The sequence below is a fragment of the Rhipicephalus microplus genome, unplaced genomic scaffold (genome assembly GCF_043290135.1).
Source record: "Rhipicephalus microplus isolate Deutch F79 unplaced genomic scaffold, USDA_Rmic scaffold_32, whole genome shotgun sequence".
Taxonomy (NCBI): Eukaryota; Metazoa; Arthropoda; class Arachnida; order Ixodida; family Ixodidae; genus Rhipicephalus; species Rhipicephalus microplus.
Genome location: NW_027464605.1, coordinates 3613957 through 3641242, shown reverse-complemented (window position 1 = coordinate 3641242; position 27286 = coordinate 3613957). Strand labels below are relative to the sequence as shown.

The 27286-nt window shown below is 44.6% G+C and overlaps 1 protein-coding gene across 5 annotated transcripts in view; it reads left to right on the top strand.

Moving 5' to 3' along the window:
- Nucleotides 1–27286, top strand: part of LOC119172824 (uncharacterized) — a 203846-nt gene that overhangs the window by 135199 nt on the left and 41361 nt on the right. For 4 of the 5 annotated variants that reach the window (XM_075884481.1, XM_075884479.1, XM_075884480.1 and 1 more), the window contains 5 exons: nucleotides 5915–6046; nucleotides 7968–8231; nucleotides 9738–9839; nucleotides 16980–17048; nucleotides 17488–17653. In XM_075884481.1, coding sequence (XP_075740596.1) covers nucleotides 5915–6046; nucleotides 7968–8231; nucleotides 9738–9839; nucleotides 16980–17048; nucleotides 17488–17653 — 733 coding nt within the window. The remainder of the gene's footprint in view (nucleotides 1–5914; nucleotides 6047–7967; nucleotides 8232–9737; nucleotides 9840–16979; nucleotides 17049–17487; nucleotides 17654–27286) is intronic. The other variant, XM_075884478.1, reaches the window with a different exon arrangement.

Sequence of the window (27286 nt, the reverse complement as noted above, 5' to 3'; positions counted from 1 at the left end):
GTTTAGCGAGCGTTCGGCCGCAGTGCCATGAATACAGTGAACTAGTATAAACCATTAACTCGAGGTGGTTAAAGGTGGGAAGTGGACCTGAAGCGCAAGCCGTAAGAAAGTGTGCGTGTGCCACCTCTCGTTTAGTCCTTCGAATTTCCGCTGGATGGCGGTGCTTCTATATTGGGAATATATGATGAAAAGATGCGAGATGGTGGTACTTGGAGTGTTGAATAGATGGACGAACGGACACATAGACACATGCATGGATGGACGCATGAACGGATGTAGGGGCGGCTGCATGGACGAACGCAGGGACGGATGCACGAACAGACGCACGCACGGACGGGCTGATGGACGCATGGACGGTCACACTGACGGACGCATGGACGGACAAAAGCAAGAACAAATGGACGGACGAATTCTTCGCCTCACTCTCCATCATTCACTCCGTGGATATGCTGCCATTTTTTTCATATCACCAGTTATATGAAAACTCAGCATTTTTAGAAATATAGTCATCAAATTGTTGCCAATATTAGTGGAGTTTATGTGGTGTTTATTTTGACATATTTAAATCTTAACATTATTATTCTATTTTAGGTATATCAACTACTTTTATTGCTTTAACTATGCCGTGAATGTTCACTGTTTGTTGTCATAATAATATCGTAAATGCCAACTTTTTCGTCCAACCGTGTGCATATATCAAGAGCTCATCTGTACTTTTGTCGATATAACAATTTCGATTTTTAATATGTTCACAAGTGTTCTGTTCTATTTTTCATACCACTATTCTGTAAGTTCCCAACATCGCTGCAGACGTTCGCCTTCAGTGTGATTGAACGTGTGTATGTTATTTACAAGAGTAGAGGTTCCCGCCAGTTGGTGATGCATACCTGAAGAAACGAAGCACAATGAACGGGAACGACAAGAGAACAGGCACACTTGACAAAGTGACTCGTCCTGTGCACCTCTTCTTTTGTTGTCCAGTTCATTGCGCTTCGTTTCTTCGAGTATATGTATGTTAATCTCCTTTTAACGTGTTAATCGCTCGAGCTTGTATCACACCACGTTTGATTAAAATGTTGATATTCGGAAATGAGGACAATAAAATGAGGCCAAAGAGATTTTGTGTTGAGTGAAATTCACTCTGTTGTTTTCCAGCACATTTCGCGTGACTGCAAGCATTACATAATGCATGATTGAAAAATGCGTGGTTGAAGCGTGTGAAGGACGGTGCAGCCCGAGCAAGCATACACTAAAAACAAAGCGTCACGGACAACCCAGCACGCGCGAGGGGGCTCGTAAAAGAAATGACAGCCTATCCACGGGACGAACGATGGAGAGTGGGGCGAAGCATCCGTCCGTCCATTCGTTCTTGCTCCCGTCCGTTCAGGCGTCCGTCTGTGTGACCGTCCGTGCGTCCATCCGTCCGCGCGTGCGTCTGTTCGTGCGTCCGCACGTCGGTCCCTGCGTCCGTCTCTGCGTTTATCCATGCATCCGCCCCTGCGTCCGTTCATGCGTTCATTCGTCCTTGCATCTGTCTGTGTGTCCGTTCGTCCACCTAGTTAACACTCCAAGTACCACCATCTAGCATCTTTTCATCATACAGGCGTCCGTATGTGTGACCATCCATGCATCCGTCCGCCCGTCCGTGCGTGCATCTGTTCGTGCGTCCACGCGTTCATCCGTGTGTCCGCCGCTGTGTCCGTTCATGCGTCCATACGTCCGTGCAGCCATCCGTGCGTCCGTCGGTGCATCTGTCTGTGTGTCCGTTCGTCCATCTAGTCAACATTCCAAGTACCACCATCTGACATCATATATTCCGCATATAGAAGCACCGCCATCCAGCGGACATTCCAAGGACTAAATGAGAGGTGGCACGCGCACACTTTCTTACGGCTCGCGCTTCGTGTCTACTTCCCACATTTAACCACCTCGAGTTCATGGTATATACTAGTTCACTGTATTCATTGCACTGCGGCCCATTGCTCACAAAACCTTTCTAAAACCAAGGAAGTTACGCCAAGCGAGTTACGCCTTGCAACCCTTTCTTGTCAGATAGTGCTTCATGTTAGATAGGGCCCAAGAACCACCACAACATGCCAATGGCTGCTAATTGAGAATGAGAGACAGGAGAAATCGGCTTTCAATTAACGCCCACGCTGTGAATTTTTCATTGTTCAACAACGCACAGGAGAAATCTCCCACCAGCACCACCTTGCAGGTCAAAGCGTAAGACTGCTTACGCACTACGGCCATGAGGAGGGACAAATAGGTGCCGCTTTAAGGAGCTTCGGTCCTAAAAGAATGTGCCCCACGCGTGTGACAAGAAATATAAAAAAGAAAAATGGCGTGTGAGAGAGAGCCAAAGGATGAGGCGCGGCTGGTATTAGTTTTTCTTGACGACGCACATCGTATGCGCCACCATTGAAGCAATTTTCGACTCTGTATCTCCCTCGCCAGAATCGCAAATGAACGGTTATTTGGCACAGCCTGCGCTGACGTCATCAATTAAGACATCTTTTGGTAGGCACTTGGAGTAACCGACCCCTTTTCCACGGAGCAAAAATTCTTCTTTCTCTTTGTTCTGGCCTACTCATGGTCAATCGGTGAGCGGTTCAACGGAGCCGGTTCACTTTAAAGAGTTGAGTCGTTCGAAGCCACTCACTGAAGTGAGCCGCTTCACACACGTCTACTAAACCAAGGAATTATCTCGGTGCATTCAATGTACACAAGTTTGCTTTCGATAAAGTGAGTAATGATTGGGCAAGTGGGCAACGATTGATGAGTCCCTGTTGGCAAAGATCCTCGTGTAAGAGAACTTTATCACCAGATAAATCTTACATCGCTTATGTGTACACAGAACGATAACAATGATGATCATGTGTATGTACAGTGCAAGCTGTTATGTACATTGAAAATGACTTATTTGCGTATGCCGTGATGTACAATGCGAAAATTGTACAAGGACAAATCCTATGACAGAGTATTGCTTAAAGCTAGTGCACTACTTTGTAACCAAACGTAGCAGGAAGTTTTACGCGCGTCAGATGAAAAAGCCTGTGTGAAGCCTCTGGCATGGATCGGGGTTTTCGTCAATACATCTAAATGTTATTTGAGCCAATCGAAGTAAAACCAAGTAACACGAATATGCTTTAGAATCGACTAACATCTCTTATGCCAACATCTCTCCTCCCTGGGCACAAAATATAAGCCCTTGTGCTGGCTACCAAATAATTGGTGTGGTGACCCCAACTACTTGGGTAGCCAGCACGAGAGCTTTCATTATTTTCCTAGCTAGCACCATGAAGAGTGCCTTTACTGGCTCTAAGGAACATCTAAGCGTGAGGTCAAGCGAAGCACGCTGCTCCGACTATTGACCTCTGCCAAGCAGTGGGGGAAACCACGACCATGACGCTGGCAAATAAACGCCGGGGTGACACCGATTATTTGGTAGGAGCACTGAATATTAAACGCGTTTTGAAGTGGAATGAATGCAAACACGCACGGCATCAAGCATCATTCCTGGCGTCTATGGTCGCTTATAACCTAAGAGAAAATACGCGCTCCACCCCTAGTGCTGCAGCGCCTGTCAATCACCTGTGCAACAGAACAATGATTGGCGATTACCGTTCTGCTAAACAATTTTGGCTGATTATGACAATACAACGTATACTCTGAATTAGTTATTATTTGTTTCTTGTTCGAATTCAGCGTTCGGCTGAGAAATCAGAATTTTCGATGAAATTTCGCACAAAGTAAAATTTTCGAACGAAAACTATCATAATGAATAGGTGCCTGTACAGCCAAGTCGCTCGGCTGAAATACGTGAAAGGACCTGACTTCACGTAAATAAGCGTTCGCCATTCGTGCGACATTTATAAAAATTATGCCCGTGTGAGACGGTGACCGCTGAGGGTGGAGCTTACATTTGTTTTCGCCCTCCAGCTACGCACTGCCGCGGTGATGGCGGGGCTGTTTCAACGCCTCTCGTAGCATTAAGATGGAGTTTCATGAACATAAAAAAAGTCTGTTGATTTAACAGTACTGATAGACATTGCTTACACCACGCCCCGCCGCGGTGGTCTAGTGGCTAAGGTACTCGGCTGCTGATCCGCAGGTCGCGGGATCGAATCCCGGCTGTGGCGGCTGCATTTCCGATGGAGGCGGAAATGTTGTAGGCACGTGTGCTCATATTTGGGTACACATTAAAGAACCCCAGGTGGTCGAAATTTCCGGAGCCCTCCACTACGGCGTTTCTCATAACCATATAGTGGTTTTGGGACGTTAAACCCCACATATCACTCATTGCTTACACCACAGACAGACCGAGAAGACGCGCGGGTTTTCTTTCTTGCGGCCTCCCTAATAGTGACTGTACTGAAGAGGCACGCAGGCCACTATATACGGCACACCGAGCCCAAAGACGAGAGAGGGGTTTCTTTCTCGTCTTCACTATATACCCTTCCCACAAGTGCTACCTCCTGCTCCCCTCCTTCAACTTATTTACCCATAAAACATGGGGAACATGTCAGTGATGTGTGACTTTGTGATATGTGAGAAGTGGGGAACCTGGCTCTGTGTTGGCTGCCTCACTGCGCGGGGCCACTCGGAGGGTGAGTTCTGGAGCAGCCACATGAGCGCACTCATTACTCGACAGTGAGGCATGACCAGGAGTCCAGAGCAGGTGTATGATGTGTCTTTACATACGCCAACGACAGCAATACTAACTCCCACCAGACTCCTTCACACGTGAGGAGGCTGTCGCACTTCGCCAACTGCAGACCCGAACTTTTCCGAACCTTTATATTTCATAAATAAAGTATACCCGACTCGTTATACTGATGCCTGTCTAGGCTGTGGCGCTATCCCCACAACTTTTCACGTTACAGCAGAATGCTTTGCCGCTTATTTCCCTTCAATCCTTCGGTCCACCCGTAACCCAGAGCAGTGGGGAGGCACCCTTCGTGACGGCGCCTCGGAGGTCTGCCGGTCCCTCATTCTCAGGGCCTGGGTTGTCGCAGAGGTTACCATAAAAGTCCTGGAATAGGTACCCTCCCCGTTTCCTTTCAATTTTCATAAGAAAATGTTTTCATCATCATCATGTCAGTGCTAAACGTTGAGCCCGTGAGTGTTTCAACCTTTTGGCCACACGCGATCATCTCCGCTCGCACAGAAGGTAAAGCATAAAATGAACGGATAATTGATCGTCATGCGATGCGCCACAAAACTGGCGTGCGACTGGGTGGCAAAGTAGTGTAGGAGACGACTCCCGGTGGAAGTTTCTCGTACATAGACTAGACAATCGCTTGCATTTTTATGGCGCCTCGGGACAAGACTTCTACAATTTTTACAAGTGTGTGTGCCCTTAATCTCGTGTGCTCACGCCATTTTTTTCACGATGAATTTACATAGTCATCAGTTGTGCTGAAAGGACGTAAGACGCTAGGAGGGAATAATGTGCTTGCTGTTAGTAATATGTGAGAGTCTTTAGGTGCCCTTCAAATAGATGCATTCAACCATCCCAGTGTTTCTCTGCCTCGTGACACGTATTTTTTCTTCAACGGCGGCCAATGGAGGTCACAAAATGAAATCGTGTAAGACATAAGAAACCCATTTATTAAGACACTACCAAAATGACATCACGTTCGTTTTCCTTGCAAGCGGTTTTATCTTTGAGGCAAAATTGTTCATGCAAATCTCTCTGTTGGTGAAATCATAGGTGTTTACCTTTTCACTATGTGCATTTTTTTCAGTCGCGAGAACGCTGGATTAGCTGACCTAATCACTGGCCAAAAATTGTTGAGTGGCTTTTCGCCTGCGTACGCAATTCGCTAGGGCGGAGTCATACACAAGTTTGTTGTAAGCAAAGAAAAACGTATGGTTATCAATGCATCCCACAACGCTTTTTTTTTCTTAGATCCCTGACGGTGTGCGGTGCGAAGGCAACACGAAAAGCGGGCTGCCGCATCCAGTGTACGACAACATGCGAGTTTTCAGTTACCGCGCTAGAGTGAAGAGTTCTACCTGGAAGCGCCACCATATTATTCACGTAAGCACAAAAGCCTTTCCTTTCTTTGATAGATTACGTGCATACACTACTTTTTACCAATCGATTTTGGTTCGTAATCTCCTCCAAACACAGTATGTCAAATCATCTTGCTTGAAGTACGATTTAGTATAATTCTCGATATTTATAGCGTTATGTGCTCCAGTAGGTCACATAAAGATTACTTCGTGATGATGACTACATACATTGAATATCAGTAAACCGTTTATACAAAAATCTTTGGTCGTATGTAATAAGTCTTGTAAGGTAAGGACATTCCTGACTTTTACGTTATCAAGGTCGACAAGCATTGGCGAATGAGTAAGCTATTTTCTGAGCTGCTATGCCATTCAATTTCTGAACCGGTATGTCACTTCTCAGAGAATGAATAAATGCCCGAACAGGAGCAAACCAAAAGAAAGGGCACACCACTACCCTTTCGTTCTATCCTTTCGCCCTGTGATATCGTTTGGCCGGTTCGCCAGTTTCGTCATTATCCGTGGTGCTCTGGTGCTCTATACTAGTTCGAGTGCGTTATTGAAATATGTGTAAAAAAACCTGCTTGCACAGCAGCATATTTGGACTCTCGTATCTCCTATTTCATATTCAGTCATACACTTCATACACTATACACTTCATTCAGGCGCCTGTATCGCGCTGTCTCCAATAATTTCATATATTTTCATTCAAGTATCAGGTATCAAGATTCGTGCAACTTGCATAATTTACAGCGTTAGAATGAAGTGCATATGTACAAGAACTCACACCCATACGGGGTACACACAAACACAGAGATTGATTGATTTGTAGGGTTTAACGTCCCAAAACCACCATATGATTATGAGAGACGCCGTAGTGGAGGGCTGCGGAAATTTCGACCACCTGGGGTTCTTTAACGCGCTCGCAAATCTGAGCACACGGACCTAGAACATTTCCGCCTCCCTCGGAAATACAGCCGCCGCAGCTGAGATTCGATCCCGCGACCTGCGGGTCAGCAGCCGAGCACCTTAGCCACTAGACCACCGCGGCGGGGCACACACAAACACATAGAAATAGTAAACACGTACAGATTGCATCCACTAATCCGACGCTGAGAGGTGATCTGGCTATAGGAACCAGGCCAGGTGTCTGACTGAAGTCTTGTAAGACTTCAGTCATACGCCCTTCGGACAAGATATAAGATTATTATTTTATTCACGCAAAATACTTACAGCTGCTGTTAAAACCGATGCATGAGATACACGGGGTTCTCAAAACATTTTGCTTTCTTTATCAAAGATCATCGGTCACTCAACCGTGCTTCACCGTAGTGAGCGATCACTCGACCGCTGATTCGAAGATCGCGAGTACAATCTTGGTCGCGGCAGTCGCATTTCCTGGAGACGGAGGGGTAGAAACCCGCGTACTTTGCGATGTCAGTTCACGTTAAGAAACACCAGATGGCTGCCATTTCAGGAACCCTCCACTGCGCCATCCCTTGTAATCATATCGCAGTTTCGGGGCGCAAAAATCTCATAGAGAGTCAAAAACCAATCGATCACGCAGGTACAGTAAGGCATCCAAAATATCGTACTACTTTGATAACATCACGGTACCATGCCGGGGCGTGATGCAGGATGTGTTAATCACCGTTACTAACTCGAAGACTTACCTCGTAACATTTTAAGAGCGCAATAAGGTGCTCTAATGGCGTTGTTTCTAAGGTCCATCATTAGAACACTGCATCGCTGGATGAAAACACAGACGCCGTCTGAAACGATAGTTTATTGTGACGTTCGCTGCACGCAACTCATTTTCGAAGTGATGGCGGTCGTCATGTGTCTCGCTTTTGGCACGCCATCCTGGTGCTCTCAATTGTGCGCACTCCACAGTAAGGGGCCTTATAACTTTGCAATCTAAGATGCGTGCTCTGTCTCACTTTCAGGGTGCCATTGACACTAATCGGAAGTTGCACCGGCTGGACTACAAGCCTTGGAGAAGCACTTCGTCAAGGGAACGGACCATAATTTTCTCGGGAAGGGAAGGCTTGGTGTACAACATCTCGCAATCACGAGTCTGCTCCGTGGGAAATATCACTGATGTTGTTTTCGACAAGCAGATGGTCTTACATCCCGGATTCATTGAGAGCATATCCCCCAAAACACTTTTCGTAGGAAACAGTCCCGCTACTCTCGCCTATAAAAAAATTGTAAGTCAATTAATTTTTTGTTGTTGTTGATTAGTATGAACTATTCTATGTTGAGAAAAGCCTGCTCAAATTAGGAAATACCTGAGGTCAGAACACTCAAACGCCCTTTTTTTAACTATTGTAAAAGTGTTCACGGCGCTGTAGTTCATATTCAGATAAAATTTTAAAGGAGATGTAACTTACCGGTACAAGAATAATTACAAATAACAGGCAAATAGTATAAAAGATTTACTATGTATACAATAATGCTTGATGCATGAATCAGGCGGAAATCGTGAGAGTGAAACAACAAAAATGCAAGCTGTACTCGTAAAGCTAGCACAACGTTTTACAGTATTGACACATTTTGCGGCAATATAAAAAAGAAAGTATTGCCATACAAGCTACCATCATCTAAACTGTAATGGGAAAGCAAACAAGAAATTCAGCTGGCATACAAAAATACTGTTTATGAGGTTTCAGCAACAGCCATTTCAAGATTGGTGTCAGCCTTTCATTGCGATAGCAAATATAATATTACCTTCGCCGTTGCTGTCATGTTCTGTATTAAGGTAAAGATCGACAAAATCCTGCTAGCCATACGTCTTCTTCCCGCGGCCGGTAAAAGCGTGTTTGTGGCGGCGATAAATGTGGCTGAAGCAGGGGTGAAACGAGCTGACCTCGCTAAGTCGCACGCATGGCGCATGCGATATCACCACTCCACGATGAGGCCTGCAATCGATTGCTGCTAAAGCAGAGGAGACGAACCTACTGTCTCGTAGGAGCACGAAGAAATGCGGAGGAAAGAAGGAGTCTTGTATCACTTGAGCAGCAGCTGTGAATTGCGATCATAAGGGTGCGGTCATTATCGCAGATGAGCACACTCTCGCGACAGGCATCAGCAGTCGGTTTGTATACCTTTCTAAATGCGGCGCTCTTAACGCGAAGAGGCTGTGCGAAAGGAGCCTCTCTATATGAATCGACCACATTGTCTTACACTAGCGTTTCGAAGAGTTACGCGATGTCTCATTCAAAACAGTTAGTTGTCGGACTTACCACGCATATCTTTATAATATTTTATTTGTACTAAAACACTGACTTTTAAGTATGAATTTTCTGGTAGCAGCGCGTGCATCAAAAAAAGACTTACGGAGCAAACCAGTTGGTGTGTTTAATTACCAACACATGAATTTTAACAAGAGAAAAATTGAGGTAAACATGGCAACTTCAAGAAGTGAAAACTTCTTTATGGGTAATGATAAAGAACGACATTACCAGTTCAAGGCTATTTTATGTACATAGTATTGAAATCTGTTGTGCAAGTAATGTCCTCATCTACAAGTGATGCAGCTTAAAAATTCCTAAAACGAGGAATTTTATACGTAGATTTGTTTATTTATAAATATCAACGAATCTAAATATTGTGGTGAATATTAAAGTGCGGAACTTTCCATTTCGCACTAGTGTCTTTCACATCATCTCGTTTAGGAACATCACGTTTCAACATGACGAGCACCTTCATTTCAGGCTGTTAAAGGTGGTATTCCCTGTCATGTTTGGGATATTGTCCGTTTTGATTGGCCTTCTAATGGCGTGAAAACTTTGTGGGAGTGGTGCTTCGTCGATAGGGTGAGTACCTACTTCAAAAGCGAGGGTCATTTACGTCGCTTCAAAGTGTTATGCTTGTGTGTGTGTGTGTGTGTGTGTGTGTGTGTGTGTGTGTGTGTGTGTGTGTGTGTGTGTGTGTGTGTGTGTGTGTGTGTGTGTGTGTGTGTGTGTGTGTGTGTGTGTGTGTGTGCTTTTTCCGCCCCCTATATGTAAAAATAACTAAAAGGAAAAAGGGGGGTAGCCCGTACCACCAGGAGGTATAACAGGCTCAAGCCAATCTAACATAAATGAAGAGGGGAAACTTCCCAAATTTTTATTTTTATTTGAAAAAGCCAATTAGTTAAAAAAATAACATGGGTAAAACCTAGTGAGTGCAGCATGAAACTGTAATAAATAAACTAGTTAGCTTCTCAGGAATGAGCAGGTCGATATGCAGCAGCAGTGTATTTCCCCCACTTGAGTTTTTGGAGTTCGTGTGTGTGTGTGTGTGTGTGTGTGTGTGTGTGTGTGTGTGTGTGTGTGTGTGTGTGTGTGTGTGTGTGTGTGTGTGTGTGTGTGTGTGTGTGTGTGTGTGTGTGCGTGTGCGTGTGTGTGTTGCGTGGGTGTGTGTGTGTGTGTGTGTGTGTTTGTGTGTGTGTGTGTGTGTGTGTTTATTTTAAATGCATTGTCGTTGAATGCAGAAAGTCCAAAAACAAACAACGAAGTGGGATGCGAGCCAGTGGTCTTGAGGATGGGTAAACGTTGACGAGGATGGTAGCAGTGGCCTCTGTGATGTCGAAGCCCATTTCTTCACCAGGAGTCATGTAGCCAGGCACGTCGGGCTGTCGTTCCAACCAGCGATGCAGCAGGGAACCTTGGGCAGCCTGTTTGCCGCTGCGAACTCAGACAAGGCGCCATTCGCAATAGTAACAAGCTTTTTTTTTAAAAAAAAAAAGGGGGGGGGGGAGGATTAGGTACTTGCGCAAGCGTTGCGAATCCTATGGTTCGAGTACTTAGGGAAAATGGAGCAGTGATGCTATCGTTATCAGTCGCCGAGGTTTTCCCCCACCTTTGTTGGCATAACTGCGACTGTAATCGAGAGCACTCACGCAAAAGTTGTGATATGGAGGTGATTCGGAGTATGAAGCGACGTCCTGATAAAGTATTGGTAGCTAATACGTGTCATGTGGATGTCATAGAAACAGAGTTGCGCATGACAGTCACTAACTGAAGTAGATACGCGCGAGATTTTCTATTGGTCAATAGCCCATAATAATGCGCAGGTAGTGTTGTATCACTTTTGGGCACACGTAAATGGGTCACAATGTGTTGTGTGTTAGGGCATTCATTAAAGTAGTGTTGTTCGCTCAAGCAAGGTGCACCGCACATACACCTGTCCGATGCAGTTATATTGAATCGATGAAGATAATACTGAAAGTGTTCGTGACCAGATAATAAGTGTGTTAGGTTTTTAGGAGGCGGGAACCATTGAGGAATTTTGTACGGACTTGTGATCCAATGAAATAGCGTTGTCTCAGGTCCCTCAGTCTGCCAATAGGTGTGCCAATATGAATTCAAGATTTTATGAAACTGGGTTCGTACTGACCGAATAGATATTTTGGCGTAACGCACGAAGCCTGATTTCCCTCCTAATGCAGCTGCAGCGTCAGCTTGCTCATTTCCCAAAATTCCCATATGGCCAGGTACATGAAACATTTTATAATTTTGCCTGACGAGATTATATGGTTAAGAAGCAGCTTAATGTTCCGAATTCTTTCATCGTTATCAGTGAGACTTGAAAGCTTCATTAGAAGCGATAGACAGTCTGTGTAAATGTGGGCTGGCGTGTTGAAGTTGTTTGTAAAAATGAAATGAAGGGCTTCTTGGAATGCTCTTAATTCCGTGTCGTATGCGCTTGAAGCGTTGTGGATCTGAAATTTTCTAACAGTTATAAGTTTTCCATCCTTTGTCAAAGCAATATATGCCGCACCCGCCGCGTAGGACGTGTATGAGCCGTCAGTGTATACGTGAATGGCTTTTGTTTTGAAAATAACCGCTTCTTCTGATGGTGAGAGTTTAGTGAAAGTAAATTTATATTTTTTACTGGGGTGATGAGCCCACGGACTGCATGGATATAGTATGTCAGCCGGTTTGAATGTTTTTACACCATAATAAGTTACGTTCCGGAGTATAAATAAGGAAAATTCTGCAGATTGTCTGTCCAACTCTAGTGGTAACGGAGGCGCGTTAGCGAGAATCTGTAGGGATGACGTACGTGTGGTGTAAAATGCACCTGTTAAGGAAATTAAGACGGTTCGCTGAACTGATAAAACTCGCGCCCTAATGAATTTTGATGGGAACATAGGCCACCATACCGGAGATGCATACGTGAGAGAGGGCAATATCACTTGACGGTAGAGTCGTCTAATGAGTGTACTTTTTAATGAACGGTGCGATTTAACAAATGCGAGGAACCGGGACGTGGACACTTCAGCCTTTCCTTTAATATAGTCAATGTGGGCATGAAAATTTAAAGAGGGGTCAAATAATACGCCTAGAATCTTAATTTCTTTCTTGTGTTTGAGAAAAATGCCATCCATGCGGATAGATGGGCAGCGTTTTGATGTACCCATGTGTCCGTTATTAAAGAACACGAAGAACGACTTCTCGGCGCTTACGGTAACTTTTTGGTCTCGTGCCCAACCAGATACCAAAGCCAGGACATGCTCAGCCTTTGCTTGTAATCGGAGTCTTGACTTATCTGTGATAACAATGATGGTATCATCCGCGTACGCCTGTATGTGTACGTCGGGTGGCACGGGAAGATTGAGTAAGCTGTATATTACTATGTTCCACAGTAGCGGACTGATAGGGGATCCTTGTGGGCTGCCAATCGTTGTACGAACTGTCTCTTCTGCAACGTTGGTTGAAAAAGTTACAGTGCGGTTCGATAAAAAGGATTTGAGTAGAAAGTACAAGTTTTGTGGACACCTGTGCTTGCGTAAAAAGTTCAAGACTGCAGGATGCCAAACACTATCGAATGCTCCTACAAAATCAAGCGATATGAGTATGGTAGGAAGTTTGGCTGCCTTGTATGCAGCCAATTTGCTTCGCAGTGTGTATAGTGCTAAAGTAGCACTTTTATTGTGCGTAAAACCGTATTGATTATTGTGAAGAAGATTATTATTGTGCAGGAAATAATACAGACGAGCATTTAAGAGTCTTTCTAATACTTTACTTAATACAGAGTTCATAACTATTGGTCTATATGCATTAGGCGAATCGAGCAGACGTCCTGGCTTTGGTATGAATATTACTTTCCCTCTTCTCCAAGCCTGTGGGAAGTGTCCGATTCTTAAGGCGGTATTGAAGATAAAATAGAAAAATTGAGGATGGTATTCAAATAATCCTTTAATGAGCGAGTAGGTTAATCCGTCGTGTCCAGGGGCAGAGTGTGAGTTACCCTGTTTCATCGCGCACTCTATCTCAGATATTGTAAAAGGAGGGTCAAAAGTATGCCACGGGTAAGGACTAGCCGCAATGTTACGCATGATAGTGTGGTGCATGTTATCTTCAGAACAGCTGTCCACTACTACCAATGTATCGAGTAGTAGCCGGGCGGACTCCATTACAGAAGCTGTGCGAGTGCCGTTAGGTAAATCTAGAGGAGGAAGAAAAGTTACTTGGTGGTGTTTTTTAAATGCGGTTTTGAAAACATCACCATATAAACATTTCTTAGTGAGAAAGTCACAAATGTCTTTATCAAACGATGATTTTGCTTTCCTGATTTTGTCCTTGTAAGTTGAGAATGCATCAACGTATAATTTGCGATACATGTCTCGAAGAACGGGGTCAGCTGTTCGCTGGTATCGTCATCGCATAGCCCGAACACGCTTACGTTCAATAGTCAATTCTGGTGTCCACCAACCATTACCTAAATTACTACGCGATGTTATGCGTCTTGAGTAACGTTGGCTTAAAGCGGAGTATATCGCATAAAACTTGTCTATAACCATGTTTAGGGCTTCAGGTGACCCAATGTTGCAGCCGAGTATCTTTGTGAACCAAGTATCGTCCTTTAATTTGTTAAGAATTTTCGTTCTTCCTAGATTAGTCAATCGTTTAGCACTGCTGGTATGTGCTTGCGAAAACGAGAATTCAATGTAGTTGTGGTCCGAGAGAGTAGGAATTTGGAGAACCTTCCAATGGTAAGCATCACGAGTGAGGTCATGCGAAACCATGGTTAAATCTATCCATGAATCTGCATACGGAGTTGTGAAAGTTGGAGAGGAGTAGGGGTTGTTCAATATGACTAAGTCATTCGCCGTCACGAATTGGACTACTTGAGAGCCTCGAACATCCCCTATAGCTGGCCCCCACATTCTATGCTTAGAATTGAAATCTCCGGCTATGATGACAGTACAATCTGTAACCAATGAAACTACACATTGCAACTCATCCAGAACTGGGTCAATAGGTCTTTGCGGCGGTGCATACACAGCAATCAGTATTAATGTTTGGTCAAGGCTTTCACACTTTACTGCAACAACCAAATCTGTTACGTGTAAAGGGAAAAAGTCAAAATTAGTGTTGTGCACTAGAAGCATGACGCGAGGATTGTTTGGTGCGTGGAACTTTGTTATGGTGTGTGGTATGCCTTGAACAGTGCCTGCGCGGATGTGCGGGTCACACACGAAGGCGAAATTGAAGTGTTGTTGCGTCATGTGTTCTATCAATAATTTTGTGGCATCACGTGTATGGTCTAGATTAGCGTGTAAAAATTTTAAGTTATTGCTGTGAGTCATGATAGTTCTGATCAATTTTAAATAACAAGCGCAACGCCTTTCCTAAAACAAAAATGCGAAAAGCTGTAAGGAGCCTTTTTTCATGTATTGCAGTGTGACCCGCGCAACCAGCAAATATCTTGAGGAAAGAAATATCGTGTAATTTTGTGGGATGTGCAGTTACTTGTAAGTGTGTGTCATATGGTGTAATTTTGTGTATGAATATGTCGTAATTAGAAGAATAGCGGCAAAAGCAGCGACCTCCATGTGATCCATATAAATGAGTCGAACAGGATGCGGGCACTAATGCAGGAAATCGTAAATAACACTGCACGTTATAGAGGCCGCTGCGTCCTTCTTTGATGTACACGCCTCCTGGATTATCCATAGTCTGTTCTGGCCCTCATGCGGGCGACACGTTCTCGTAATATAGGACACATTTCGTGTCCAGTTGGATGAGAACTAGGTCTTGCGACCTTTTGGCATTCGTTGCAAACAATTCCTGGATCGTTCATCCTAAGAGTGCATGCTTCGCCAAGATGTGTACCCGTGCACTTCGTACACACCACTTTGTCCGGTTCGTTGGCGACAGGACAGGACTTTCTTGTATGGCCGTACGTTGCACAATATGTGCACAATGGCACATGAAAGTCCTCACTCACGCTACATGCTGTCCAACCGAGAAGAACTCGTTCCTGAGCAAGCAGTGAGCGACAGGTGGAAGGATCCACTTCGAGCACATGAGTGAAGTTGCCCGATCGCTCCTTGTACGATACTGCCACTCGGCATGTGGTCGGGTCTAAATGTAGGTTCGGATTGCGCATGTTTAGCTGTGAGATGATGTTGGCGGCTGGAATATCGGAGTCTACACCAGTGAGTTTGACGCGAGGTTTTCGCTTTTGGGGCAATCGGACTGACAATGACATGCTTGTGATTGCGTTCTTTTCAAGTGCATTTTTTAACCTAGTAATAGCGTTATGGTCGTTTGTTAATATTGTTAATCCATGACGTGTCTTTCTGATAGTCAGTTCGCCAATGTTTTCCCTAATAGGGTCAATGTTTGACTTAATAATCTTCGTGACCTCATTGGCAGGATTGGTAGACGGAATGAGTGGGGTTAGAAACATAATATGTTCATGCTCTCGCCTGGTGGTGTGCGTTGTGTGTTGGTCAGCGATTTCAGACCAGTGCGATGGCAGTACAGGGTGAGAACAAGTCTCAGGCCAAACGGGCGGGACCGCGGTAGGACGCACCGTGCTCCGCGCGGCTGCCGCCGCATAAGTCACGGCCGTTTGGACAGGCCGAGGAGCCGAGAGTGCCGCACCGAGAGAAGCCGAATGTCTCGACAGGGCCAACTGGTGACGAAGTTCGTCCATTCGCCCACCCTGGTTTTCTGCAATTGCTCGGATATCAGCACACTCCTGTACAATTTGTCGGAGCAAACCAATGATCTGGGACCTATGGGTATTAGGCACCTTACATGAGGCATCGAATAAAATATCGTGGACCTGTTTCTGATGTGCGATCACGCGATGAAAAGAAGCTTGCGTCATTTGACCACTTTCGGCAGGCAGCCTTCCATTTTGCGCCTCACCCGCTGCAGCAGGCAACTGGATGTTAGTAACGTCGGGGATTGCGGGAACGGAAGTAACTGGCGCATTCTGCAAATCTACATCGAGCAGCGCCCTGTCCCCGTCCGGCGAAAATGTCGAACCATTCGATCGAGGCGAATCCCCCGGACCAGGGTGACTGCCTGCCATTGGAGGCTGTACAGAAACGGCCTGTGGCTCAGACATACCCGAGTGGGTATGAGCCAGCCATGTTGGAACCGGCAGCCGCTGGCCTATAGTACGACTGGTAATTGCGGCCAAATGGCCACTGAGAGAGCCTCGAGTCCGTGTCGAACGGAATCCCAAGGTGTTCGAAAGCAACCCCTGAATAAATTCAGAGAGCGGGAAGACAGAATAGCTGACCTTTTGCAGCAAAAGAGCGGAGCCTGTGTGCGTCAAGCCTCTTCTCTTTCTTCGTCGTCTTCGTGTGTGTGTGTGTGTGTGTGTGTGTGTGTGTGTGTGTGTGTGTGTGTGTGTGTGTGTGTGTGTGTGTGTGTGTGTGTGTGTGTGTGTGTGTGTGTGCGCGCGTGTGCGTGTGCGTGTGCGTGTGTGTGTGTGTGTGTGTGTGTGTGTGTGTGTGTGTGTGTGTGTGTGTGTGTGTGTGTGTGTGTGTGTGTGTGTGTGTGTGTGTGTGTGTGTGTGGGCGTGCGTGGGTGTGTGTGTGGGGGGGGGGTGTTTGCGTAGATTTAGTCACATCCACGATGGTAACGAGATGGTCGAAATACAACACTACTTATTCCACCAAGTTTTCTATTTTTGACTTCTTTTTGTTACTCGTTTTGTTTCAGTCGTACTTTTCACAGCCTTCTGCGGCCACTTCATCTCATGTTGTCAGCTTGGATATACATGTGTTAGAGGTATGCATTTATTTGTACTGATTCATCGTTACTTATTGCGAGGCACAATTTCACTCAACATTGTATTAATACATGCATGTTACTGTTTAATGGACCAAACAAAAGTTTATATTCAAACTCACTGTTAGATTAGCAAGCAGTTTTGAAGCATTAAATTTAATATATTCGTTAAGCAGCGGCTTTTCAAAGACAAAACTTTGTTTCATCTTAACTTTTCTTCAAAAAAACAGAAGGAAACGTGAAGTGCTAGCAGAGACTTCTTCTTCGGCCTTTTCCTTCTCTGTATATTCTTCTTGCGTATTCGCAATCACCTACCAATGATTATTTCACAGTCCAGAAGCCTTATCAGGACCAATCTTTTCTTTGTTAGTGTTCCTACTCAATTTGTCTTCTAAAACTATGCTTGAAATGCAAAACAAACTGTGCCTTTGAATTGCAGTTGCCACCAGCACCATCATTTGGCTTGGAACCAACAGAAACACTCTCGTTTCAATTTTTTGACTTCAACAAGAGGCCTTCCGCGCCTGTCGAACTTGGTGGATTTGACATTTCGTCTTGCTACAATGCGACCTCACCTGAAAAAAAGATAGAGCTTCCACTAGAAGGTCAGTGGAATTTTTTTTTCGTTTTAATGCGCATATTTTGTAATGTTGCATGAGGTTACATGGCAAACTATTCATAATATGCAGCTATATTGTTACTACAAAAGTGCGAAATATCATTGAAATTACTTGAATTTTGCGAAAACGCTCTTTCGCCGTAGGACAGTACATTGTCAGCCGATCAAGTATCGCACTTAAACTCTTAGAATAACGTTTAACAACATGCTGTGACGACGTGTTGGTGTGACTCGGTTTACATATGGCCCACTAAATTAGCTGGCCTCTCAAAACCCGGGCGTCTCGAGTGGAATCGCCTGCATCAATGTTCCCCGAAATTATAGCGCCGTAAAGCTTTGTCGCTGGTCAGTTTTAACTGAATGAGTGCGTATAGATTTAACTTGAAATTTACACATAGTCATCTGCTGAGGCTGATATTCGAACATGACTTCCTCAAAAGAAACATAGGTCGCTTGTGCACTACCGCCATGGCACGGACAGAAGGAATTACGCTGTAATAGTCCAAGTAAGTGGTTATTATCAACGGCGTACACGTACGACTGTCAAAGGCAAAGCAATTGTACCATTAGATTTTGCAACATTGCGTCGCACTTCTTGAGCTGCATGTAGTTTAGTTTTGCGAAAGTACTATTGGTAGATTAAGAGACATAGTATAGCGTAAACTGCAATGCGTGAGTGCAACCCAAGGAAACTCTCCGCGTTCTTAAGTTTTAAGTATATGCATGTATATGTGAGAAAACATGTTTGTTACTTTTGTCATAGGAATCGCTATAACATGAAAGTAAAATTTCTCCTTACAGGAGTCCTTATAATGTTTGTTGTACATTGATATAAGAAAACATATGCACTGTCATTTGACGTATGACAAAGAAGGCAAAATAACTACCAATATGTATAGAATAGTTAAAATAGCGGAGGAGTTTTACAGAGATCTGTACAGTAGCCGAGACAACCACGACCTTAATACTATAAGAACTAGCAGTAACCCAGATTACACCCCACCAGTAATGATAGAAGAAGTCAGAAAAGCTTTGGAGAGCATGCAAAGGGGCAAGGCTGCTGGTGAGGATCAGGTAACATCAGATCTGCTGAAGGATGGAGGACAGATTGTGTTAGAAAAACTAGCCACCCTGTTTACGAGGTGTCTCCTGACGGGAAGGGTACCAGAGTCTTGGAAGAACGCTAACATCATCTTAATACATAAGAAAGGAGATGACAAGGACTTGAAGAATTACAGGCCGATCAGCTTGCTCTCTGTAGTATATAAGCTATTTACAAAGGTAATTGCTAACAGAGTAAAGAAAACATTAGAATTCAATCAACCAAAGGAACAAGCAGGATTTCGAACAGGCTACTCAACAATTGACCACATTCATACTATCAATCAGGTAATAGAGAAATGCTCAGAGTACAACCAACCCCTATACATAGCTTTCATAGATTACGAGAAGGCGTTTGATTCAGTAGAAATATCAGCCGTCATGCAAACACTGCGGAATCAGGGCGTAGATGAAGTATATATAAACATTCTGGAAGAAATCTACAGGGGATCAACTGCTACCATAGTGCTTCATAAAGAAAGCAACAGAATACCAATCAAGAAGGGTGTAAGGCAGGGGGACACAATTTCCCCAATGCTATTTACCGCGTGCTTACAGGAGGTTTTCAGAAGCCTAGAATGGGAACAGTTAGGGATAAGAGCCAATGGAGAATACCTTAGTAACCTGCGCTTCGCCGATGACATTGCATTGCTGAGTAACTCGGGGGACGAATTGCACCTCATGATTACGGAGTTAGACAAGGAGAGCAGAAAGGTGAGTCTTAAAATTAATCTGCAGAAAACGAAAGTAATGTACAACAACCTCGGCAAGGAGCAGCGCTTCGAGATAGGTAATAGTGCACTTGAAGTTGTGAAAGACTATGTCTACTTAGGGCAGGTAATAACCGCAGAGCCGAACCACGAGATTGAAGTAACTAGAAGAATAAGAATGGGGTGGAGCACATTCGGCAAGCACTCTCAAATTATGACAGGTAGTTTGCCACTATCCCTCAAGAGGAAGGTATATAACAGCTGTATCTTGCCGGTACTTAGCTACGGAGCAGAAACCTGGAGACTTACAAAGAGGGTTCAGCTTAAATTGAGGACGACGCAGCGAGCAATGGAAAGAAAAATGGTAGGTGTAACCTTAAGAGACAAGAAGAGAGCAGATTGGATTAGGGAACAAACGGGGGTTAAGGATATCATAGCTGAAATCAAGAAGAAGAAATGGACATGGGCAGGGCATGTAGCGCGTAGACAGGATAACCGCTGGTCATTAAGGGTAACTGACTGGGTTCCCAGAGAAGGGAAGCGGGTTAGGGGGAGACAGAAGGTTAGGTGGGCAGATGAGATTAAGAAGTTTGCGGGTATAAATTGGCAGCAGCAAGCACAGGACCGGGTTAACTGGCGGAACATGGGAGAGGCCTTTGTCCTGCAGTGGACGTAGTCAGGCTGATGATGATGATGATGATGATGATGATGCACTGTCAGTTGGGTTTCAATAGCTTATGCACCGTTTAACGTAAATGCATCCACGCTGACGCTTGCTGATACATCTCTATGCCGACGGCTAACATTCACGATCAATGATTGATTATTTATTAACATACCCTTGTAGTCACGATTTCTGTGGTAGCTGTAGTAGTTTACGTTGGGAGCCTATCCAAGGAAAGCACCGTGACAGCTAAGTGGGCGTGAATAATTGTACTCGAGATATGAGCTATAAGGTCGCCTACTCGTGGACGTTAGATTTATTGAACAGCACTGCATTAGAGGGAAACGCAATATGTGTTGTGTCGTCCCTGTCAGCCGGCCACGGTTTTTCACTGGTTGAGCGTAAGTGGGGAATGCCGAGTAACATCCAGGTGAAAGCAGGCGCGTTTCAGCATATACTCTCTGCGATGCAGAACTATTTTTGGTATAGATGAATGCTGTGAGCCACGCCATAACTATGGGTTAAAGCGTTGACAAAAATGCACTTTATTGATTAGAAACGCACTGAGTAGGACGGACACGTAGAAACTATGCATTGCAGGAACTCATCGTGGATGTCGCGGTCACGATGCATTACACTTTACGAAAAGCACCGTCAGAGGAAAGAGGTAGATATAAAAGATGTGTTTTAAAAGTCTATGAAGCAGCGGACAGATAGCGTGTCCAGCATGTTGTCGCTGACTGAGAGGTTGTGGGTGTGCTGTTTTCTGATTGTGTGTATTTTTTGAAGTCATCATTTTCGTGACGGAAATACACCAATGGAGTCTACTGGATTCATGCTGGAGTGTACCCCAGCATGAATCTCTTTCGGGATAAAATAATTGGATGACCTGGGACATGCGTCCACACGAAGCTCTTAATGAAAAATAAAGTGAAGCTCCAGTTTTCAGTTTAAATAATTGGCTTTATAATTGGTTGTTGCATTCTAAATTCTTCATTTCCGATGGAGGCGGGAATGTTGTAGGCCCGTATTCTCAGATTTGGGTGCACGTTAAAGAACCCCAGGTGGTCGCAATTTCGGGAGCCTTCCACTACGGCGTCTCTCATAATCATATGGTGGTTTTGGGACATTAAACTTCACATATCAATCAATCATTCTCAATTCCTCTAAAAAAGCAGGTGACTCTGACACGAAGTCACATTTCAGTGGCTTCCAAGTCACTGCGGCATATTGGGCAACAAACATGCCGACGCAGCTCCTCGATCAACACACAAAGACGGTCTAGAATAATATATTCCATTCTCAAAGGCTGATGCGGCAATTAAAATGCCAAAAAATGCTAATGAAGATGTGAAATCCCTGTGGAACACAGAGTGCTTGCGGCACACGCGACTGCATCGGCTGGAGCCGTCTCGTCGACTTCGGCCCCCATCTGGATTCTCTCGACTTGAGACAACGGTGCTTTGACGACTGTGGTTTGGTGTCGCTTTCACCAAAGTTTTCGCCTTCCGAATCGACATGAAAAACAGTGCTGATTGCGATGATTCCGGCAGCGATGAAACGATAGAGCACGTTCTCTGTCACTTTTCTCGCCACACTGCAGTGTGCAAAGACAGCGGCTTGCTGCTGCATTAGTCCGCCTTGACGGCAGACCCTTGTTAGAACAGTCACTTCTCGAAAACCGACATAATCTGTCTTCGCATAGAAAATCAGTGAAGGCCTTATAGGGGCGAAGCTCCTTATCGCGGCACCCGTTCGTCCCTCGTAGCTTTTGTAGTAGTGTGCAACTGGTATAACATTTTGACCTCCAAGGTGTTGCCGGTCACAAATTTCTTCTGTGCGTTGTTGAACAATAAAAGGTAGTACTCAATGTACATGCCAATAGCTGCTAAGGGGGAATGAGAGACAGGAGAATTCGGCTTTTAGTTAACGCACACGCTGCGAATTTTTCGTTGTTCAACAACGCGCAGAAGACAAGAAAGGGTTCCTACGTTATACTCACTGGGCGTAACCTCCTAGGCTTTAGAAAGGTTTAGCGAGCGTTGGGCCGCTATGCCATGAATACAGTGAACTAGTATATACCACCATGAACTAGAGGTGGTTAAAGGTGGGAAGTAGACACGAAGCGCAAGCCTTAAGAAAGTGTGCGTGTGCCACCTCTCGTTTAGTCCTTGGAATGTCCGCTGGATGGCGGTGCATATGCGGAATATATGATGAAAAGATGCGAGATGGTGGTACTTCGAGTGTTGAATAGGTGGACGAACGGACACACAGACAGATAGATGCATGGACGAACGCACGGATGGCTGCACGGACGGATAGACGCATGGACGGACGCAGGAGCGGATGCATGGAAGAAAGCAGGCACGGACGCACAGATGAACTTGCGGACGCACGAACAGACGCACGCACGGACGGGCGGATGAACGCATAGGTGGCCACACAGATGCACGCATGGATGGACGGAAGCAAGAACGAATGGACGGATGGATGCTTCGCCCCACTCTCCATCATTCACTCCATGGATATGCTGCCATTTTTTACTTGCTAGTGGTCTTTTGAATAAGCTATTGCACCCCTGCTCTTTTTTTTTCACGCGTCTATTTTGCTCTTCGCTTTCTTTCTTATCTTTCTTCCCCATTCCCTTTCCCTTGGTGCAGGGTAGCAAACCGGATGCTCCAATTTCTTAACAGCCTCCCTGCTTTTCCCCCCTTTTATTCCTTCTCGCTCTTTGCACTCTGAATAGAACAGTGTCCTAGACCAATCATATCGTTTAAAGGATGACTGCACCAGGTTCTCACAGCCACCTGTGCATTTGTCTCACTTGGGCTGGCCTTTTTACCTTCACATTACCTAATAAGTCGATTCTAAAGCAATCTGCGAGAATCCAGCTTTCATCTTCACACCACAAAATTCTGTCAAAAGTGTTGTGCAAATACCTGTCCTTCATGCGAGGGCTGCGCAGAAGGACTAAGTACGTTAGACTTGCAGTGTGGCAGTTTGGGCTAGTTGGTATCACATGACGATAGTTATAGCACAAGAACAGAACGACGACAAAGACAAAGTGTCATGTCCTTCTTGTCTCTTTGTCGTGGTTCTGTTCTCGCGCTATAACTATCATCGTTAGATTTGCAGTTTAGGATCCCGTGTTGTTACAACGCTGATTATTGGTTATTGTGCAGTAACTGGCATCACAGTACTTTTGTGCAGGCTGTAACTTATAGTTCAAAATATCGTAACTCAGCTAATGTGGTTGCTTGGGCGAGTTGGTACGACGTGATTCACATAAAAAACAGCGCCAATAACGAGGGACAAAAGAAAGAAGGAGACAGGCAGCGGCACTGACTTATTGTCAGTTTTTTATGTTGTGATGTTTTTTATGTGAATCGTAACTCAACAATAACCATCCTTGATCGCAGTGACACATCTTGATTTTTAAGAACTGTGTGAAGGGCTCCATTGATGTTATGATGTCGTAACGAAGAAGGACCGTATGCTAACACTGTGCAGGGCCTGCCAAAACGGCACAGGCTCTCGCGCAGTCACTGCGCGGGTATTTCCTCGTTTTCCGTCGCAGGTGCGTATCCTTCGGCGAATCTGCTGCACTATCATTGTCGTTCTCTGTATTCTCTCTCTCTTGTGACAAGTGCTGTAGTGATAGAAAAGTCTGAAATGTGAATGCATTTGGTTCTTCCGTACACGAGTGAATCCCTTCTGATTACGCCCAAACTAGGTGAATGTTGTAGCACTACTGATGCACTCTTTAAGTAGTCCCAAGCCAGTAACTATTCCATGACCGAAACGTTTTGAGCTAAGTAATGCTGCTGAAAATAAAAGAGGCAAGTTGGTTTCTAACGGGCAGAGGAAACGATCCATCGTCTTGACGTGAACGTGTTTAACCGTAATTAAAATTGCTGCTTTTGCACACTACAGCAGGTGCTGTAGCTCGATCACAGCGTGATCTTTTCTGGCCTGTTCTTATCTACATCTGTGTAATGAATTTCTCTTTATTTTTGATACCTTAGGAGACTTTTGATGACCAAAAAAGAGGCTCACGCTTAATTTTTCGGGTGTCATAAATGGGAGCAATAGTATTCAGTTCGAGTCATCTATTTCCCTTCTAAACCAGACCATTTCCAAGAACACCTTGAAGGTGTTCTACGAAAAGCTAATTCGTGGTAAGCCCTAAGGGACCTTACGTTTTATTTGTTTTATATTCACCGTAAACATTCGTGCGCAACATATTTGCTAACATGACCCTAAGAATCACTCGAGGAAGAGTTCCCACTCCCGAAAACATTGACAAATATAGCACAGATACATTAATGCCCGCCCGTGTTTATAGAATGCACGCAGCGGGAAGCCGCAGGGGGGCGTGCCTATTTTGAGCGAGGCATTCCGCAGTGTTAATCAACACTGAGCGCGTGACTTAGGTCTTGCCATTAAGAACACCATATCATTTCTTGTTAGGTTAAGCATGTTGCCACTCCACCCAACCGTTTTATATTTTTTTCTACTTGGCACAGACTTGAGGTTAAAACGACTTACCCGTCGCAGCTATAATCACTTTACACATCGTTTGTGAAAAACATTTGTTAGTTTGCTAGTATTTTGGTTTGCGAAAATGTGTTCAAGGTTTTAACATTCTTAAGAAAGCTTTAATATTCGGTTTCAATGTAAACATTCTTCGTGGGCTTAGCAACATTTACTTCTTTTTCTTTTGCTTCCAGGAATTCCACGCAGTGGAAGAGCTGTCTCATTTGAACCGAAACGACTTCTTCGAAACGATGTTTCGAGAGTAGTCCAATATTAAAGTTTCGGAAACATTGCGAGTTTGCGAATTTTGCGTCTGATGTGTTTTTGTTGTACATCTCGTGGGGCCGCGATCGTAAGGCAGGCGGCTTGAACAATTTTCTCGGAATACCTTTCACACCTATTATGGCTGGCATAACTCGTCAGCTCTAACTCGGGAGTGCAGCTCACGCTCCTGGATCAAGTCCGCCGGGCGCCTAAGGCAAGTGGGGCCCTGGACGTAGGGACGTAACCATTAAAGCTCCAAGATACCCCTTTCCTCTTTCTTTTAAATAAAGTTTATCTCTCTCTCTCTCTCTCTACACCAACCCTGCATTAAGCCATGTGACTTCTTTTCCTCCGCTATTTATTTTTGTCGTGTAAATTACGATGGTATTCTGTTACTCAAGTTATGTTACAAGCAGTGCCTGAATTCTTAAACCACAAAATATGCATTGTATCAAAATTACAGACACGTCGGTGGTTGTCACATTATACAAGCGCTTGGTTGAATAAATATGTGATTTCAAATGTTACCGCAACTATCGTGGTCACCCTCGTCAAGCGAAAAACAACTTTTCCACAATTTTGGTCATGTATTAAGTCTTATGTATTAAGAGCCTCTTTCGCGTAAAATTTTGGAAACTAAATGAACAAGAGCCACATATACAAGATGGGCCGGTACTTGTACAATAGCTCATTTTAACATGAAAGTATTTTCTGCTAGGGTGCACCGAGGCGCCACTGAAAAGTTTCCGTCACGGGCATAAGGATGCAAACGATGCATGAAGAGATGGAAAACTAGCAGGAAAACTACAACCCGGGAGTCGAACCTACCACCCCTCGATCTTCAGCGCGCTCCGCGATTTAACTCTGCCGCAGAGCGTATATCCTTCATCTTGTTAACCATGAGCTATTTATATACACCTTTTACCGTTCGAGGTACATGGAGCTTGGCGGCTTCAGCGTGCTTTTGTTATCACTAGCAAGATGGCGTGAAGAGCGGGGTGGGGGCGCTTTAACGGTCGTTTAATGAGTGTGCGATCATGTTCCACCTAGTCTGATAAAGGTCAGATTAGTCGTCGAGATTCCTTGCCCTTGCTACGCTTCTTGTGCAACTCCTTTTTTTCTTAATCCTGTATAGTCGGTTAATCCTGTATAGTCGACGAAGAAAGTCCGTGAGACAGTTACCCACAAAAGTTTTGAATTTTTTATCTCTTCTGTGACAGCGCTTCTGTTTTTTAGTTGACTTCTTTGAGCAGTATATTCATTTTTGATGAAATGCCGTCACTTTTGTTTTTGTTTTTGTTACGTTGAGATCTTCCCCTAAGCGCATGATATCAGTCATATATGTATTGTAAGAGTGCTTCTGCTGCAGAACAAATTAGAAAACTTGATCCACCCAATTAATGATTCACGGCGTTATACGTCACGAAGTTCCTTGCGCTGTGAAACGTTCAATAGGATACTTTGTGACCAGAACTAAGAGAATCCGAAGCATTCTCAAAGGTCGTGTCTTGTCAACTGTTGTGACTGACCGCATAAGCACTGACACTGCGAGGGAGCATGCTGGTCATCAGATATGTCATCATTCGGTACACTATTGAATGCGGGAGGACTTTTGATGCGCACCAAGAGGTACTCTACGCTTGTTTCTTTTGTCCTGAACAATGTGATCCGGCCCTTCACGGTTCCTTCACGGCAGATCAGACGTGCTTTGAGCAATTGTTCGGTCAATGCAGGGCAGTTTGTTTTTAACACTCCAGCTCTGACGGAAACACGATTGTTCGTGTCCTTAGCAACCTTCTCTCTTCAACGACACCTCGAGCGCGTGCAGTGAAGGCCTTACAAAGAAACTTGCGTAGCTGTTCAATATAGCAGACTCTCTTTTTTTCTTTCTTTCTTACAGCGCTTACATCACCTTAGCTCCAAGCACCGTGTCTTCAAGGAGAATGTAACAGGATAGCTTTCTCCATTATTGAATCTAATCACTCTTGCAGTGAGTCTGAACTCCAAGTGCCTTATTTTTTGCTTATTGTTTTTTCTGAGAAGGAACGGTGGAAGGACTTACTTAACGACTTCCTTCTTTGTTATTCCACCAACTTAAAATTCCCATCAGTAATTATAGCTCGCTTGTTAATCAGCGTTATTTGGGATATCTTAAACGTTGGATTTAGGATTTAGATTGTAGACACAGTACATTCTTTGTCTAGGGATTTGTCTTCCAAGTAATTTAATTCTTTCTACAGGTAAGTTAGGAAAATGGAACTTAATATTGTTTCAGTTATTGCGCTTTACTCTGATGTGCTACGTTCAAGCATTGTCCCTATTTCAATGGTCTGAACAGGAACTG